The following is a 20,254-nucleotide window of genomic DNA, read 5'->3' on the forward strand; positions in this document are numbered from 1 at the left end:
CCTTTTTTTTTTTTTTGCTTTTTTGGAGGGCAGTTGGGGTTAAGTAACTTGCCCAAGGTTACACAGCTAGTGTGTGTGTGTGTGTCTGTGTCTGTGTGTGTGTGTGTGTGTGTGTGTGTTGTGTTAAGTGTCCGAGGCTGGACTTGAACCCAGGTCCTCCTGACTTCAGGGCCAGTGCTCTATTCACTGCGCCACCTAGCCGCCCCGACTCTGCCTTTTCAAAGGCTGTTTTCCATACCTGGAATTCTCTTCTTTTTTCTCCACCTCCTGACATCCCTCACTTCCTTCAAGTCTCAGTTCAAATGTGTCACATTCTGCAAGTGTGCATTGCCCCACCCCCCATGTTAGCAACTTCCCTCTGAGATTATCTCCAATTTAATATATGTGTATTTGTATGCATATATATTTGCTAGGATGTATCTATCCTCTTTGACAGTATGAACTGTTTCAATTTTCTTTTTTTAGTTCAGATTTTATAGTCTTCAACTGAAACATTGTTGCTGTATTGTTTCAGTTATGTATGACTTTTTATTACCCTATTTGGCGTTTTCTTGGTAAAGATACTGGAGTGGTTTGCCATTTCCTTCTGCTCATTTTACAGATGAAGAAGCAGACAAATAAGTTTAGGTGACTTGCCTGGGGTCACATACCTAGTAAGTGTCTGAAGCCAGATTTGAATTCAGGAAGTCTTCCTGACTTCAGGCCCAGCAGTCTATCTAATGTACCACCTAGTTGCCACCTGGAACATAGCAGACACCAAATAAATGCTGCCTGATTATCCTATTGTAATTTGTATTATGGTTATTTACATATCTAGTACCACTTCCCAAGCTTTACCCTCCTCCTACCAGATTGCAAACTCCTTGAAGGCAAGGGTAATCTTATTTCATATTTATTTCTCTAGCATCTAGCACAGTGACTTGCACATAGTAAATACTTTAAAAAGTGTTCAACTTATGCTTTCTGAATTCCCTGGCTACTTTGCCTGACTCCTGGCTAATATCTATTTCTGAAAGTGCCATCTCATAAGGACACCTACATAACACTAAACTTGACCAGTTACTGAATCTGGACTGACAGGCAGTTTAGCATAAAAAAAAGCACTATGTAGAGCTTATCTCCTCCATCAAAAGCAGATAAGGGATTAAGGGATAGCTTAGTCCTTCTGGCTCCTCTTCTCTCTTCTATTTGATAAAACTCTTGGGACTTGGTAACATTTACACCCCATAGTTTTACTTGGAGATAAAGGTTCTGTCCACTACCATCCTTCACAGCTGTGGCCTGTCTTATCTATGGCTTCATTTTCATAATAACAGGAAAAGTTGAGGTATTTTTCTTTGGGCTCCTAATCATCTCTCTGAATGCTCAGACTTACTGAATCTTTTTTGTTTCCTGAGGAGAAAGAAGAAAATCACATACTTCCTACATTTACTATCCTTTCCCCAATCAGAAGCAGATTTTCCCAAGCTAACCATTCTTTTTTAGCCTGTTGCCTTTTGGCTGCTTGCTGTAACTGTCATTCCAGATTTGGAAATAACATATATTTACTCATTAATCATTCAGTAATGACTACAGCTCCCCCAGCAACATTTTTAGGGTATGGTTCCTGACAAAGACTGCCTTCTTTTAAAGGGATCATGCCCCTTTCACCAGATCAAAATTTAAAACATATTAAAACAAAAAATGACAGATATGAAATGAGTTCTTCACATGGGCATAGCTCTCATATGACAGTAGAATTTCTAAACTACTCACTCAAAATCTCATTAGTTTGATTTCATCCCTTCTCCCTGCTCTTTACCTCTGCCCCATGCCATAACTTATCTAGAAACATCATGGGGTGGTGAATTAAGTGCTGAAATGGAATCAGGGACACCTTGATCCAAATCATACCTGATTCTTCTGGTACTGACACACAGACAAGTATCAGGAAATGCTTTAACACTTACCTAAATTAGAGATTAGATGGCTTGTGATCCTTGATGTATTGAAAATAACTTGTCTCAATTATCTAATTATTCATATTTCTAACAGACCTCTACTTTTCCTAATCACTTTGTGAGAGACTGAGATTTCCTTTTCATTCACACTTTATACTTTCTCTTTATAGATTTACATTTGTACTTGAAAAACACCCTTAAGCTACACATTCCACGGGTCAGTGATAATCAGCAGATTGCATCCATTCTGCAAGATTGATTTATCTGTCTGTTTGTCTATCTATCTATCTAGCTATCTAAGCATAGCAGGTTATGGTGTTACTTGCTGAAACTTAACACTAATCTCTCATTTGTTTGTAATGAAAGAGACTGAACTGATGACAGATTTTAATGACATTTGCTCATGGCTATATTTAACTTTAAATCTTTAACAGAAAAGCTTAATTATAAGTAATTGGAAACCCTTTTAAGCTTTCAAAAATAATTTAAAAAAGAAAATGATGAAAATTTAACCAGTATCTTCAAGTAGGAAAGATTCAAGTTGAAAAAAAAATATATCAGTGTTCTAACTCAAATTACTTTCTTCTTTTTTAATCTTTTTTTCCTGCTTCTTAACTTCAATGGCATGTATCAATGATCAGTAATCAATAAATATCTTCATTAAAAAGAGGCAAAAAATGAGAACCAGGAAAAGATGGAACAAAATAGCAGCCATTTCTCTGATTAATTTCCATGTCACTTATTGCAGCTGCATAATTACAGATAACTAAGGTCTTAATTTGTGTTTTAAATTTTAAAACCTCTTACTAATGTTGTTTGGACGAGCTGCAACTTTTGAAATTCCAAATAAGTGCAACAAAAATTTATGATGGTAGCTTCTCAAGGGGAGAATGAATTTAGTTACGATATGCATTTCAAATCAATAGCTAACAGGTGGATGCTTGCCCTAATAGTATTTTATTAAAATCAATCTTGTCTTCATGATAGCTCTAAGCACTATGAAGAAACTACTTATGGATATAGTTTATAATAATAATAATGTCTTGTATTATTTATTTCTTTGCAGTTATTAACTAGTTGCTTATTGCTTCCTTTTGCACTTGTCTGTACAAAATAATTAGCATCATATTAATTCTATTTTTCCAATTGTTTTTATTACAAAAATTAACATTGTATTATGTATTATCTTCACTATTTATTGTATATGTATGTCTTAACTTGCCAACTAAAATATAAGTTAACTTTGTGTAGGGAGTGTGTTGCTCCGAACATTAAGCTACACCTAAATATGAAAAACTAAAACCTAAAATTAATAATCTGCAAAAGGAAATACTTTTTGTAAGTATATTCAGAAAAGGATGAAAATAACAATGTGTAATATATATTTGCTGTAAAAATTCTTTTTACACTTCCTAAAGTCCCTGGGTCTTATATTTCTCATCTGCAAAATGAAAGAGTTAGACTAAAGGTACACATTTTAGGAGCTGCTACCTTAGAAGTTAGGCTGTTTCTTCCATGGGATTCTTCATCCTAGACTGTTGAATAGGGGACCTAGAGAATTCCCTCTTATTTCTCCTTGACTCAAGCACCAGACTAGTTTTCCTAACATACCGCTTTCACCATGACACTCCCTGGTTCAAAAAATCTTCTATGGTTTCTCATTACATATAGAATAAAGCTGAAATCCCTTAGTTTGATATTCAAGACCTTCCAAAATTTTACCTTCAACTACTTTTCTTCTGCTTTGCAATATGAAGTGCTAATTGTAGCCAAACCTATCTCCATCCTAATTCTACATGCCCCCTCATATTCTGGCCTCTGAAGCTTTTCCTATGCCTGGGCTTTCCTAGGCCTCCCTTCCAAGGTACTGTTATCTGCCTTGTTCTTAACCTTTTTGAATCTTGTTCATCTATCAGAGTTCAGCTTAATTCCCACATGTCCATCTAGAATTATTAACATTGTTTCATATAGTGAAAAGAGCATTTTGTTGGAAATCAGAAGACTCAGTGATATGTTAAAAGAAGCACTGAATCTGGGTTAAAGTAACAGGGTTCAAATTCAAGCTCTGATACTTACTAGCTTACTTGCTCCTTGGGGAAGCTGCTTAATTTTTTCTGGACTTCAGTTTCTGATTTTAAAATGACAGGACTAGAATAAATTATCTCTAACATCCCATCCAACTCTAAATCCTATAACTAAGTGATAATTAAAGCCATTAAAAGGTTAGATAAATTCTCTGAAGTAAATACTGTAAAAATTGAGAAAAGCAAAGGGTTAAAGAACCAGCACCGGTTAATGTCCACAGGGAGTGGGAGAATGAAAGGAATAAAGGAAAGAAATAGTCAGAGAACTGAGGCAATATGGTAGCATAGAAGCAAAGAGAAGAGAAGATCTGAATAAGGAGGGACTAGGATGCAAGTTCCTTAAGGGCAGGGACTATCTCAGTTTTATAGGAGCATCCTGAGCAGTTAGCAGAATGCTTGTTGATTGACTGATTGAGAGAGCAATCAATATTATCAAATGGAAAAGAATGTGAAAAGGTTATATGGGTAGCATGAACACTGGTGACCTTGGGGTGAGCACTTTCAGTAGAATTGAAATGAAAACCAAGTTGCCGAGGAGGAAGGAAGGAATGAATGGTTGAGGGAATGAAAGTAAATGGTAAAGGAAAAATACTTGAGAAGTTGTGAGTGAAAGGAGAGTGAGATATAAAATGGGAATTTAAGTGGAGGTGATATCTGTATGTTTGGAAACAGAAGAAAAATAGAGAAAAGAGTGGAAAGGTAGCGATTAAGCATGGAAAAAAGATTCCTTGTTTTTGGAAAGTAAAGTATTTAGAGAACAGACAGCTTAATAAATCTTTTTCAAGAAGTATGAGATTCTAAAATTATAACAGAGATTAAAGAAATTATCAGCTTATAGTAATATAACTATTGAGTTGGTTGTTCTCAGACAGGCTGATGTCTCCTACCTTCACCACTTTCCATGCCTTCCACAAAAATACCCCCACATTGGGGAAGAATCCAGTATCTGCGTCGATAACGATCCTGTCCAAACATCATTGACCGTAAAGAGTGAGAAGCATCAAAGAGCTTCCTTCTGTACTGACTCTGTTGCTGTTTAAAAACAAATCATATGTGTATATATAATATTACAGGAGTCAATTGTTTTTAAAATCAATATAAAGGTAAATTACTACTTATTTCATTGAAACTGACAGACAAAGCCATGGAGCAACTGAATCAAAATATTAGGGTTGCCCAATTTTAGGTGAGTTTCATTATCAACCACCTTTTAAAGAAGACAATTAGTTTTAAATGACCAACTTGGTCCTTTTTAATATTAAAAAGATTGGTTTAATTTAAGCAAATATCCTGTAAAACATTTTTCATTTTTGAACATATATATGTATATAACAGGATCAAATATTTTATTTAGGCAAGGCAGTTAAAATCTTATCAATTATGCAATAGAAAAATGTTTACAAGGTGAGTTAAAGTTGGCTGAAGAACTGTAATACAGAACTAATGAGAAACTTATAGAATTTTAGCTAAATTAAACAGCAGTGATATCAACAATGTCTGTATATAAACTAGTATTTTACTGAGTTGGCCAATTTCGTATGCTCATATCTAAACAGCCAGTCCTTCACTCTTACATTTTAAACTTTGTTCACCTTTGTATCCAATATACTACAGAAGCTTAAATTATAACAAGAGGAGGACCAATAGATCAAAATTCCAAATTCAGGAGGAAGTAAAATTAACAGATAAATACATGTAAAATGTAAGAGAAGTTAATAAATTCATAAATATGCAACAACACTTAATATTTCATAGCATTTGTATGGTGTTAATTCCCAAGGAATAAAGCCACCTTTAGAAGTACTTTGAACTTACATAAAAAAGATAGAAAAAAAACAAATGTGGCTTTTTGTGGGTTAAAAGTGTACTTTAAGTTTGCAGTTTTTTACATTTAGTATAATTTGCAGCTGAATAACCTTAAAGATCGTGACATCACATCTCATGTATGGATTTCAGTTGTGGGTTTAAAGCTTCCTGTGTTTAAAATGTTTGAATACTTTTTTATAGTCAGCCATTTCCATTATTCAAAAGGAATGAGCTTTTTATATCTTTATTTAGCATGCAGAAATGGTAATTCTACACAATTACAACTTGAAAAAGAGAAAAACTTTATTTGAAAAGTGCTTACTTTAGTCAATTTTTCAATCTGTTTCTCGAGCTCTTCAACACTTGCTGCTTGATCACCGTCATCCTACAACAAAATAAAGCATTATTTGTCACTTCTCAAAATAAAAAGAATGACTACTGAACTTTGTGCTTATGTTATAAATATCAAACTTTTATGTAGAAATATAAAAATGTTCATGTTGGAAATTACAAAGTACTCCTCAATTAGGTTTTTTTTTCTTGTTTAGAAGATTTTCTTTCAGAAAATCATTCTTTCTTATATGTTTTAGATAAAAACACTTACTTATATAGAATATTTCCATTTATTATACTTAATAACAAAATGCATAATACATGTGTAAGGAGGGAAGGAAGAATACATAATATCATATATTATAATAATAAGATGACAAAAACTGACAAATGTGGAACTTTAAGGATCTCAAAGTACTTTACATGCACTATCTCACTGGAGCCATACAACAATTTGTAAAACAATTTTGTTATCCTTATTTCACAGATGGAGAAAATAAGGCTCAGAAAAGTTAAGTGACTTGCTCATAGTCGTGCTACTAATAGGTTCTGAAGTGGGGTACTAGCCGAGGTCTTATTGATCCAAGTCCAATACTTTAGACAATATGCCATGCCAGCCAGCCAGCATACCTTGAATAGCTCTCCCAAGGCCAACCTATCTTTTCAGTATGTCATTAAATTCAGTGAAAGGCTATTTACCTCTTTCACCATACCTTTTACCTCCTATGCTAAAATGGCCATCAGCACAAAGGAAGGAAGATGATTTAAAAAGATAGAATATTAGGAAGCAATGGTAAATTACTCTAAAAATCATGCACAGCTAGTACAATCATAGGTAGTATTGTTGTCAGATCCAAATGGCTAGGAGCAGCTAAGTCAATCTGACACAGAGTGATACAAGGCACATTAATGAATATATAGTACAGTAAATTCTTGATTTACTGAGGAGTTGCTTATCAAGCTTATATAAAACCCATGACCTTTGATTTTCTTTATCTCTTTTGTAATTTCCTTTCAGTCATCACAGTTTTTACTAGCAAATACATTAAAAGCTGGGTGTTGGAAAAGAAAATGAAAGCAAAACGTTGAAGAAGATGATCTGTATTTGTTTTGCTACTGCAACAAAGGGCTTTATGAAGATAGGAGTTGGAATTCTGGCAAAATGAATTTTTGCAGCATCAATGGACTTTTGTTAATTTCAACAAATATTACCATACATTTTTATTTGTAAAGTGCCCTGTCCTAGGATGTTTAAACTATACAGAGCCTGTGTTACTTCAGAAATTTCATTTTATATGAACTAGAAAGAAGGGACGTGTATCACCAATACTGTTTTGGAGGTCTTTAAAAGCCTTTTTAATCCCTGCTTTTACTTATTAGCAAGAGTCAGCTACCAAAAGTTACCTAAGTAAGTGCCTATTAGCTTTTGTTTTAAAAATAACTCATATAAAAATAAAGGATACATCAGCTTGACCTAGATGTTTGCTATACTTTTAAGCAGGATTCAAAATATATTTTTTCCCCACATTGGCACAAAGATACAAATTTATCAAAATTTTGACTGATAGCAATTGGAGAGATTTTATAGTTTTATTTTAAAAAATCATAAGAAACTATAAAACTACTTTAAATTAGAAATCTCTGAAAAATATTATCATTTATTTGTTAAAGAACCAAGTTCATGTAAGGGATAAAGTTCACAGTTTTTGAACCCTAATATTAAAAATAAAGCCTGAAAAAAATGGATTGTTCCTCCAAGATAAAAGGATAATTCCAAAGTGAACTTCCTCGCTCCCGCTCCTCAATGTCTCAAAAATTCTCAGCATCAGAATACATTCTTTTCTTTCCTCTTGTCCCTCTTATTTCCCCACTGAAGCTAATCTCATTACTTCTATCCTTGAGCCCATTCCTTCCTCCCTCTTCCAGGACCAAACTCTAGCAATCATCCGTTCCTTCTTATTCATCATTCTCCTTTATGTGTATAAACAGTTATACTGATGATTAAGTTCATAATTAAAAAAGGAAACTTTAAAAGTTAAAAGGTAGTAGGACAACAAGCCTATGTACTACCAAATTACAAAGAAACATAATTGTTAATTCAGAAAAGAAATTATTTGGTTTTGGTCAAAAGGTGATTTTTGTTTTCCATAATAATACATGCACTTGTCATATAAAGCAAATTTTTTTTTCAGTGGTGGCATTTGGGGGTAGTGAACTGCTACACAAATGATAAATCTTTATACATTACAAAATAAAAGTACAAGATATAAGTAGTTCCAGAGATGGTGCTATTTTGTGAAATACTTTCATTTCTTTAGGATGCAAAGCTAGTCCAACGTGTTCATTTAAGAGATGAGAAAAATGAGGCCAAGAGAGGCCAAAGATGCAATCTCCCTTTTGGAATGATAATCCATAGAGAAAGAAAATCCACATTAATGATTTTTTTTATTAGTGGTTTTAACAACCGTGTCTTTGTAGTAATGGCAGCTAAGAATAGCAAGTATTTAATTCTTATGGTTTTATAATTAAATTCTATAGATTTGTTACATTCTTGAAGAAAGAACTTAATACAAAAACTCATACACTGTTTATCTTACAGATCTAAGACATAAGCCTGGTCCAGTACTATTAGTTCTGACCAGGGGGCATAAAGTTTATGGCCTTTTCTACGTGGCAGAATCAGGAAAGGGCAAGGTAAATTGAGTATTAATACTGCAACACAGGGCAGGGGGTGGGGAGATTATTTAACTCCCATAAAAAGTTAAGATTAGAGAAAGGCAGGCTGAATCATACAGAGTCAGGTTGTCAGCATTTCCTGTGTATTACCTCTTAATCCAGTGTTAATGCCTTGGCTTAAATTTCTACTTGTTATAGCTTGCTACTTGTTTAAGTCTCTTGGATTTTTAGCACTTCAGACGAACCCAGAACCATATTTCTGGATCTCAATAGGGAATGTGTGTGTGTGTGTGTGTATGTGTGTGTGTGTGTGTGTGTGTATATATATATACACATACACACAGATAGAGAGAGAGAGACCTCCACCCCCTCCCCCCCACAAGCTCTATCAGAACGGAGGAGATACAAGAAGGGGGTGGGGGGCAGGGGAAGACTGCTGATTCTTTTGCTGAATACTCATCCTAGCACAAAGGACAAGAGCTTGATAGCTATAGAGGACTTGTTACACCCCTTTTTACTGCCTTACTCACCCCTTCCACTCTTTTAGAACTGAAGGTGGCCAACACTTCTATCCCACATTTGTATATAAGATCTAGGATCATAGCTTGGAGGTGACTTTAGTGTCACCTGGGCTAACATATTCATTTTACAAATGAAGTAACTGAGCTCCAGAAAGGTTGTGACTTACCTGAGGTTACTTAACCATTAATCAGCTAAGGTGGAATTCAAACCTTGGTATTCTAATTAGTGCCTCTTCACCTTTGCATCACAGTTCCTAAACAAGTTCATTTTTATTCAGTTTCATATACTAGATTAGAAAATGCTTGCCTAAGTCAGAGCCTGCTGAACTTATTCATTGCATAATATCTGATTTGTGGCTATGACCCTTCCCATAAAATATATTATTATTTAAGATTTTGGTATGAGCAAGTACAACCCTCCTCTGTGAATATAAATGAAATGACACTGCTTGCTAGAAAATGCATAAAAGCACACATACATCAGTGATTGTTTTCTGGTTCAACTCAAAGGTAGAAGGCATCCCAAATAAATGAAGTATGCAACAATAAAGTTCTATAATGAATATTAACTATTTAATGTATCTACAATGTGATTTAGAGTCTAGAGATTATCTCAAGAGGGTTGAATTAATTCTGAAATTAAACTCATGAACAAACACTGTTAATTTTTGTTCTTTTATTTTTTATTTTGCCATGAAGCTCTTTAAAAGCTCCAGATGACTTAGATCTTGGAGGCCAGTCAAGGCAATGTGAACAAAAGCAGTCTCTATGAAAACAGGTCAAATGTTAGCCGAGGAATGATTTAGACTCCTTTGCCTTTTCTCTTTCTCCATCTTTTACCCCCTTGAACAAATACAATGCTCAAAAATATCCAAAATGTGTACTCCTCACCCTTGTAAGCAAGTCCTCTCAATTGGACTCTGACTAGGGTAGTGATTGGTTTCCTTCTCTGAGCTAACCTGACTCAAGACTCCAACATGGAGCCTTGGGAAGGAACGTAGAATCCCAGTGGGAGCCAAGTTCAGGAAGAGAACTTGAGCACTAACTTAAGCAGAATTTGGATTATTGGGCCTAGTTTCCAAAATACCAGTTCTGGTGAGCCAGAATTGATTCCTAGGAGAGTAGTTTCTGAAATGCTAGTTTCTCCTTACTCCATCTCAGAAAACTGTTTTTGTTAAGGGTTCTTCTCTGTGATTCCTGACTCTGCTGTGTTCACTGGTTCACTTTCTAGTATAGCCCAAAAGAAGTCTTTTATTTGGATAGCACATAATACAGGGAAAACAACCCAGGTAACTAGAGCCTCCACCTAAACTAAAGTGTTTTGCCACAAAGATGATTTATCCAGGCTCTCTTATTTCTTTAAATAAAAAAAAAAAAACCCACAACCTAACCAATAAGTTTTATTACGGGACAACTTAAACCTAGTCAAGAAACGAATAATCCCTCTACTTTTATTATATTGTCTACAGGCAGCTTAGAGTGGGAGAGATATTGACATATGAGTTAGAACTATTGACAACAGTTGTTGCCTTTCTGCCCCAGAGATCAACTATGATAACAATGACAGCAGTATGTGACAATACTTTGAAAAAGTGTAAAGTATTACAAAAATAATTATAACATGTTAATAAAACAAAAGACAAATCTGGAGAGCTCTATAACAAATGTTTACAGAGTTATATAAAAAGAATTATCACCACATTTGTATAATGTGGTATTTAATTTATTTTTTAATTTTATATCTAAATATTTTAAAATATATTTAAATATTATACATATGAATAAATATTTAGATAATGTGCAATGAATTTAAATTTTATTACCTCATCATCACAAAGATCTATTTTCTTTCCTTTTTTGTCATCTTTATCTTCTTCATCTTCATCCTCTTCATCAGCTTGGTCATCACTATCATCATCATCATCGTCGTCATCATCACTATCTCCCCCTTTTCGTCTTCGCTTGCGTCCTGTAGTGGGTGTACCCAAAGAATGTGGCTCTTCTCCAAGTTCACCTCCACCTGTGGTGTCTCTTTTCCCTGTTTTCTTAGCATGAATGATTCTGAGTCTTTTAATGTAAAAAAAAAATCATCATTATCTAAGAGCAAACCTATCTGAAAACTCAATCGAGTATAAGACATTTAAGAGAGGTATAAGATCATTTAAGACATTCATATAAAGTATTAAGTATAAGATCATTTAAGACATTCATCTCAATGTGCTTATCTGAGTTAGGAGTAAATAATTTACAGCTAAAAATTAGAAAAATGGAAAATAACCAGTAGATAATATTCTCTTATTAAAACTCATTATTGTTTGAGGTATCTCATTTACTGAATTAAAACATATTAAAAACATGACAAATTTTATCTTTCAGGGCTATGAGAACATTCTGAAACAGATGAAAATTCTGTAAGACCCTAATTATAATAATGAAAAAGAGCAAACTTAACTCCCATTCTATATTATCTGATTATATATTATTATTCTATAATAAGAAATAATAATTTCTCTTTAGTTATTGTACAGGAGTTATCCTTTTAAGATAATGAGCATAATATTTCCAACACTATATTAATAATGAGGTGGAAAATTAAGTTATAATTTTAAATTAAGTTTGAATTTTGATAGAACCTCTCAAAAATAAACTTTAAATGCAAAACAGTGAAAAAAATAAGAAAATGTAATTGGTATAAGGAGATAATACTCATGTCAAAAGGAACTGCATAGCTCCTAAAACTTTAAAACATGAGATTAACTTATTGAAAAGAATTTAAAGATAGGAAGACTAAAATTAGTAAATACAGGAAGCAGCCAAGTGGAAAGAACTAGATTTGTATTCAAATAATCTGAGTTAAATGACTATTGCTACTATTTAATAAATATCTTCATGACTTTAGGCAAGGATTTTATCTCTCTAGGCCTCACTTTTCCTATCTTTAAAATGGAGAGTTGGATTAGGTGACCTATAAGAAACATCCCTTTCTAGCTCTAAATCTATATGATCTCATTTAATCATATAATTATTTATGTATAATAATTACTGGGTTTTGAGTATATTTATTTTATGTCTCATTTAAATTAAGCATTTCGATTTCTTTATATCAAAGTGAGCTAGCTGAATTCTATCAGTGATTTAATATTCTTATTGAAGGTTTTGATTAAAAACTCCAAATATTAATTTTAAAGAAATATAACTTACTTGCGAAGTTTACCTTCTACCATCCATTTGTCTCTCCTTAAGTTTGACATATAATCAATATTTTTGTCAATTTCACTGCCGATATAAAAAATTAGGAACATAATAACAAGTGTTACTACATGTTTTCCCCTGTATAAAAAAACTTCTAACTTCTGACACAATGCATTAATATGTGTATTTACATATGTATAATGACACTTTTTTGTAAGCATATATACATATACACATATGTCTTACATACATTTCAATATTGAATACCAAGAAGCAGTATTGTATAGTGGGATAAAGGTTCAGTCTTGAAGTAATAAATAAGACTTTGGTTCTAATGCTGTCTCTGATTCATATTAGCTCTCAGTAACCCATGACAATTCTCTAATAGTAACAGATGAGTTAGTGGTAGAAGGAGTTTCCACACTGGGAGCTCCCCACACTGTTGACAGCATATGCCCAGACTCTTCTTAAAACTAAATTTATATTGAGCGCTGGCCTTACAGTCCAGATAACCTGAGTTCAAGTCCTACCTCGGAACATAATGACTAAGACCCTAGACAAGTCACTTAATATCTCAATATTCTTAGAAATCCTAAGAGTTCCCTATATCGATGAAATCACTAGTCCAGTCCCTATCCATGCAAACACGTACACACACACACACGTTCTTATGCACTGTCATGATGTATTATAAAATTTGTGCTATCAGAAGTTGTCAATTCTTAAATGTAATTAATTACATGCTTAAATCCAAGCCTAGAATTCTGCAATAAACAGTGGCAATGATGGTAAAATAATTAGTGGCACCCTTCTCCTTCTTGGGTGAAAACCTTAACTACCTGATTACAACTGCCCAATAGCATCAAAGAATACTATTCATTTTTCAATTTCTATTCAATACTACAGTATTATCACTAGATGTTAAGCAACTGTCAAGCACAGAACTATTTTATGAAAATATTTCCTGATGAAAAATACAGTTTTGTACATTCTTTGAAATTTAAGCTGCTGTCATTCATAACATGAGAAACTATACTAGAGATAAGGGACATTTACATAATACCTACTATGTGTCATGAACTGTGCTAAGCTTCGATAATTGTCCAAAAGTAAGATGAATAGATGAAACACTATGATAATGCAAAAGTGTGGTGGCTGAGAAGGTATTTGCACAAAAGTTTAGACCTACAAAAAGTGATATACATACTTAGGCCTGCATACTTTGATATTATCTTTTGCCTGGAAACCGAAGGATGGAAGATGGGACATGACTAATCCAAAAATCATGAATGGAAAAGATAAAGTGAATACGGACTTGGCCACTAATCATGAAACACTGAAGTGAAGAGCTGCTCTTTGAAATTTGAGAAGTTTCAAATAAGCAAAAGGAACTAATATTTAGCCTAATAATCTTAATTATGTTAAATATTACAATGATAATAAATAAATGCAATTGCTAACTACAAATTAGTGGCAATGGAAGAATGAAAAATGGTTCAAACAAACTTTTGAATGACAGAGCCATAAATGCCTAATTAGAGAAACTATTATCTAAACCTGAAGGATGATGTCAAGGTAGAAAATCATTAGGTCTTTCCTATGGAGTATTACATGATGGTGTTAGCAAAAGAGTATTGTCCTAAATGGAGCACAGGTCTGATCCAGCAAGGGAATTCCATGTTTTAGAACTTATCATACTTCACATTGGTAATGTCCAGGAAATGGAATATTTGGGGCCTACTGCCTAATAAGGCCTTCCTTTAATCACTTTAACATAGCACTAATCCACGTTATCAATAATAAGCATAGTTATAGTACCAACTTGTTTGTTACTATGACTACATAATAGAAGTTAAATAAATATGTATATCTATTAAATAGGTTTATATCTAACCTATTTGATGATTTTTAAGAGAACACCCACAGTTGCTGGAGAAAAATGTTCCCAGGGAGGATAATTATGCTAATTAGGTCTCATAAAACATCAAAGAATTAAGGAGTGCAGAGACAGGAGGTACAGTTCTCTTATCTTCTAATAAGGAAAGATAATTCTTGGATGGTCAGTGTTCACAATGAACTTAAGCAGAAATATTAAGTTACAAGTAATCTTATGCATTGTTCATACTACACATCTTTTAATTTTAATACATATATATTTTTTAAAAAGCCTACAAGTCACTATAAATGTCAAAGAAGAAATACAAGAAATAACCAATACAATGGATTATAAAATCATAGTAAAGTGCTTAGGATACTCTCACCTTACAACACTCTTGCTACATGCTAGCTCATTAATGAGGAAAGCAAGTACTGATGCTTTCTGAGCTGGAGTGTGTGCCTGAAAAGCTTTTGTCTTTAGGCTTTCTGTAAGTTCAGTTTGTCCACAATGGGCTTCCATAAAAATCTGCAAGATCTCAGAAACATTGTCCCGGTTGACACCAACATTCAGTAAGTGATCCCCAAGAGTTGTTTTGGCCTGTAAAAGTTAAATTTTTTATTATTCACAGTCATTTAAATTTACGAACTTTTGGGGCAGCTAGGTGGTGCAGTGAATAGAGCACCGGCCCTGGAGTCAGGAGGACCTGAGTTCAAATCCGGCCTGAGACACTTAACACAAAACTAGCCATGTGACTTTGGGCAAGTCACTTAACCCCAATTGCCCTACCTTTCCCCCTCCAAAAAAAAAAAAAGCAAAAAAAAAATACAAATTTTTCAATAAACACTTCAAGCTTAAAATACTAGGATGATAACATACATTTTGGAGAGGGATCATATGTTCTTGATGGGACTGAGGCATGGGGGAAAGCAAGAGACAGGACAGTCTATTACTTATGCTTTCTCTGCATACTATGAATGCATTTATATGAGAGCACTCATAAGCTTTATTAAGCAGATGTCAGAAACCTGCCCATGTGTGAATTTCTGGATTGGCTTTTAATTACTCATAGTGACCACATCAAGTTCCTATATCTTCCATTGTCCTAGTGTGGATACTGGCACTTGCCAGGCACAAGCTATTCTGTGATATCTTCACTGACCATCTAGTCTTTAGAGTGAAGTGATAGATGAATGGATGGATGAAAGGGAAATCTGTAAACTAGGTCACCTGGCTTCTCCTTCTTTTCAGAATATCGTTCATAGCTGAAAATATTAGAACATACGGATATTATTAGAATGTTAAGATGTTGAGTAACTGGAGTTTGGGTTACAACGAAACATGTACCTCCATGCTTAAATGTGGTCAATGCCATAGATGTTATTTTCCTTTTTTTTTTCTTTTTGGAGGGGGGAGGGTAGGGCAATTGGGGTTAAGTGACTTGCCCAAAGTCACACGGCTACTTTTTGTGTTAAGTGTCTGAGGCCGAATTTGAACTCAGGTTCTCTTGCCTCCAGGGCTGGTGCTCTATTCACTGCATCACCTAGCCACCCCTGCCATAGATATTATATAAATTACATGCATCTAATGTTGTAAGTTGTCACAATTCTTGCTGAATCCTGAAAATCAGGTCCCAATTAATAAAGTTATTCTTGAAATCATGACCAGGGTCCATGGGTGTCTGGATTACCCCAATTATTCAAAGGGATCCCAGACTAAGGATAGATCATCCCAAGAGTGCTAATTGAATTAGAAGGTATAAAAGCTATAGTTTGGTCTAGGACCACTTGTATTTGCCCCCCTACCAACTGGGTATCTTAAGGTCATAACAATTAGAATTACCTAGTAAGGATTCCATATCAGTAGCTCTTTATTTTTTTTTTTAATTTAACTTATATTTTAGCTCATAGAACACTGTTCTTTGCAATGAAGAACTGCAACACACTAAATGAAGGTTTCCAGGCAATCTGAAGCTAGACCCTTTTGTTATCTGGGCCTTTCTCCCCCAGCCCCTTATTTTCTTCTTATATCACCCCAAGGCTTGAAGCAGAGAAGACAGCTTTAAATTGGGTCTGGGGAATGTAAAAGTGTAGGGGGGTTGGGTTCAGCACAATAATTTAAAAGTGATATCTATGTGCCAGAAACTATGGTAAATGCAGGAGATACAGAGAAAGAAAAGAAAATAACATGGCTTCTCCTATATAGAAACACATATTGAAACAGATAAGACAGGGGCAGCTAGGTGGTGCAGTGGATAGAGCATTGACCCTGGTGTCAGGAAGATCTGGGTTCAAATCCGGCCTCAGACACTTGATACTTACTAGCTGTGCTACTCTAGGCAAGTCACTTAATCCCAACTGCCTGTCCCCACATCCCAAAATGGGTAACACGATGTAACAATAATTATGCATATATACTTTTTCTCTTTGTGTATATATACACACACACATATATATGTATATGTATGTATAGTGTAAATTAAAATAATCTCAGAGGAAAGGGACTGAGAGAGGAGGTACAGAAGTGGGTGGATGGAGGCCAACAAAAGGCCTCCTCAGAAAACAAACACTTTAAGAATCAATGCCCTCCCTAAAATTTATGGTACAGCCTTGTCTGGGTTCAGACATCAAGTAATTCTAATAGTTATTTCACAAGTAATAGCTTTCTGCGACATGGTCTTAAGAGTTATAGGGGCTAATCAAAATAGTTATCAGCCCACATAATCTAAAGCTGATAACGCACAAAAAAGTAATAAATTTAAATTAATGGTTAAAATTTTTAAGGATTTTGTGTGTCTGTGTGTGTGTGTGTGTGTGCATATGTGTGTATTTACCTTGTATCCTGTTATTAGGCCTGGATCACAGACAGCGGCAGAGAGGAGCCTTACAAGTAAGTCCTGTACTTCACCCATGCTGTCTCCTATATTGAGTAATCCCTCTTGAAGAACACTTAGGTTTGGAACATCAATGTTCACATCAAAGCCTAGAACTTTACCAAAATTTCGTAAGAATTGTACCACCATGAGACAATCTGAAAATGTACTTCCAGAGAGAACAAGTCCGGGAATGCGCGGTAACTCCGGCAAAGGCTGGAAAAAGGAGGACAAAAATCATGTCAGTTAGTTCATGCATTCTTGTGATAGTAATGGCAATTAAAGATTCCCCTGTATTGGCTTGGTTTTCAAATTGATTGTATTAAAACCCAGAGTTTGTTAATCCCACCTGTGGGATGGGCTTGTTGATGTGAAAAGAAAGTCCTGAAGTGGGAGGAGCTGGTGATGTAGATTTGGAGAGACACTAGAGAGAGGCGGAAGATCTTTTTTTTTTGGAAGCAGCACCGTGGAGAGAGAGAGACTAAGAGAATTGCTAGTGGCCGCTTTGAATTGCCCTGGACTTTTGAGACCTGCCCCCTGAGCTGCCAAGGACTGAGGAGACATGGCTGTTTTGCTGGTACTTTGTCTGTCTGTTTTGATGTTATTTTGCCAGATTTGTCCACTGGTGAAAGACTGTCCTTTTGTTGAAGAAGTCCTGGAACCTGGCTGTTCGCTAAGAAGGCCTGCGACTGTCCTGCAGACAGAGAGTGAATACTGTCCACTGGTGAGGGACAGTACTGTTGTTGAGAGTGAATACTGTCCACTGGTGAGGGACAGTACTGTTGTTGCAGGGGTCTGGGAGCCTTTCTGTTGGTTCAGAAGCCCTGAAGAAGGATTTTCCTGTTGTATGTTTACAGAAATCCTGGGAGAGGGCTTCGCTAATGTGTTCAGGGGTTCTAGGGCTGTTCTACAGACAGAGGATAAATTCATGAAGGGACTGGCAATGTATCTTATGGCCTTGCTAAGCCTTGTCTCTCCAGGAACTAAGATTGCTGAGAACTTGCCTCGTGTCAAGATGAAGAAAAGACCTCCATTTGGGTATTAAGTGCTGTGTTTAAACTTGATGTAACTCTGGGGTAGATTCAATTGTGATCCAGGAGGTGGGGAACTTTTGACCTTATTGTGCTCTGTGATTGACAAATGAAGGTACTTTACCTATGTTTGGAAACTAATCTCCATTTGAGAAGAGGGGTTTTGTGGTGGACCTAATTAAGGTATAGCCTAGGGGTGGAGTAGTATTTAGAACAGGGACTTTGTAATTGATTGAATGATTGGAAGATCCTGGGGTGGGGTAGGCCTTGGAGATTATTTAATCACACTTAGTAAATGCTGTATTTTGAATGATGTCATGTTTTGATCTTCTCTGTTCTGGGTTTGTTACTGAATAAAATAGAGAGCACCTATGCTGGTATTTTGAACCTGGGAAGTTGCCTTTCCTTGGCATTACATTACAATTCTGAACAGAACTTAGCCATTGCTATGAAGTTCAGCTTCTGTGAAAGGAACACTAAGGGGTTTTTGTTCAGATACCAGTATTTTAATAGCATGTGGATTACATGAATTAAATATAGTAGAGAAACTTAATTCCCTACTGTATTTTCCAGCAAAGTAAATGAGAACAAAAATGCTGTCATCTGTCTACACAGCAAATGCTATTGTCATTCTTACTGTTTTGACTGATTTGAACTAATCCATCTACATTCTTTTTGGGGTGGGGTATGCATTTACAAGATATGTAGATTTATACTTAGTATAATCTGTGACAACAGGCTATACAAATGATCCTGTGATACCAGGAGAAAGTAAAGTTAAGCTGGCCAAAATGATGCTGGCTGGCTTCACGAATGCTAAAGCTGATGGTAACAAAAAAAAAATGTCCAGCAACACTGCAACACTGTTGATCAATATAGCTCATAGTCTATAAAAAACTAGCAGTTTGTGGCCTTAAAAAAAAAAGCAGGGAATAGAGCACATTTTTCATATTACATTACATACAGGAACTTCCAGTATGGTTCTAAATCAGGTGTTCTTAACCTGAAGTCTGTGAACTTGTTTTTTTAATATGTTGATAAATGCATTTCAACAACTGGTTTCCTTGATAGTCCTCCATTTGATTTTATGTTAAAAATATTATTCTGAGAAGGGATCTGTAGGTTTTACCAAGCTGTCAAAGGTCTGGTAAAAAGGATTAAGAACCCCTTCTCTAAAGGGTCACTGCTTTCCAAACTTCTATAAAAACAACAGTGAAACAAAATGTTTGCTAAATACAGTGCCTGCTGAACTGGAATGTATATTTTTTATGCCTCAGAGTGAGGCGAAGGTTATCACAGTTCTTGAAGTCTATAGCAGAAGAAAACAAGCCCTAACAGGTCCTGCTAAGCAAGAAACTTAGTACCAGTCCAGTGTTGGACTATGTTATCTGTCATTCATGGAGGAGCCAAACTTGGAAAGGTTCAGAATCAAAAGACTGTCCACCAGGTGGTGACTTTTTAAAAGGTCTATGAAAGTACAGTGGGGTTTTGATGTTGTTGAAGTAAGTGCCCAAATCTGATGAAATAATAGTCTTTGGGAACTACTGATGTATTCAAGGAATTATAATTCATATTTCAGGTAAAAATAATGACAAGATACTATGGGAGGAGATACATTATAGCCATCTATTCCTTGATCACAAGAAAAAGACCTCTTTATGAATTACTGCCAAGACACAATAAGTTGCTACTTCTACAAGATGTCTATATGTTATGTAAAGCCCTATTAGTTGTCAAGATGACATCTGGCTTTCTCCTGATGTTCTATTTACAAATTTTAGTTTCTCTGTCAAAGTTACATTTCTTTGAAGGTCCACAAAAGAACAAATAGGCAGGAGATAATATGAATGGATATAAGTAAGGAATGTTTAACTTTAAGAGTGAGGGAGGTAATATTTTTGCAAAGTGTTCAAGAAAAGTTTA

At 35.0% G+C, this 20,254-nt stretch overlaps 1 protein-coding gene across 28 annotated transcripts in view; it reads right to left on the minus strand.

Annotated features, from left to right (window-relative positions):
• The window catches only part of BAZ2B (bromodomain adjacent to zinc finger domain 2B), a 376,035-nt gene that overhangs the window by 29,922 nt on the left and 325,859 nt on the right, over positions 1-20,254 (minus strand). For all 28 annotated transcript variants that reach the window (XM_069079736.1, XM_069079735.1, XM_069079731.1 and 25 more), the window contains 6 exons: positions 17,262-17,516; positions 14,814-15,028; positions 12,562-12,636; positions 11,184-11,427; positions 6,153-6,215; positions 4,912-5,056 (listed from right to left, as the gene is read on the minus strand). In XM_069079736.1, coding sequence (XP_068935837.1) covers positions 4,912-5,056; positions 6,153-6,215; positions 11,184-11,427; positions 12,562-12,636; positions 14,814-15,028; positions 17,262-17,516 — 997 coding nt within the window. The remainder of the gene's footprint in view (positions 1-4,911; positions 5,057-6,152; positions 6,216-11,183; positions 11,428-12,561; positions 12,637-14,813; positions 15,029-17,261; positions 17,517-20,254) is intronic.

This window comes from Petaurus breviceps, unplaced genomic scaffold, assembly GCF_028583685.1.
Source record: "Petaurus breviceps papuanus isolate PSGF00001 unplaced genomic scaffold, PetGlider_PUasm1.0 91133, whole genome shotgun sequence".
NCBI classification, from domain to species: Eukaryota; Metazoa; Chordata; class Mammalia; order Diprotodontia; family Petauridae; genus Petaurus; species Petaurus breviceps.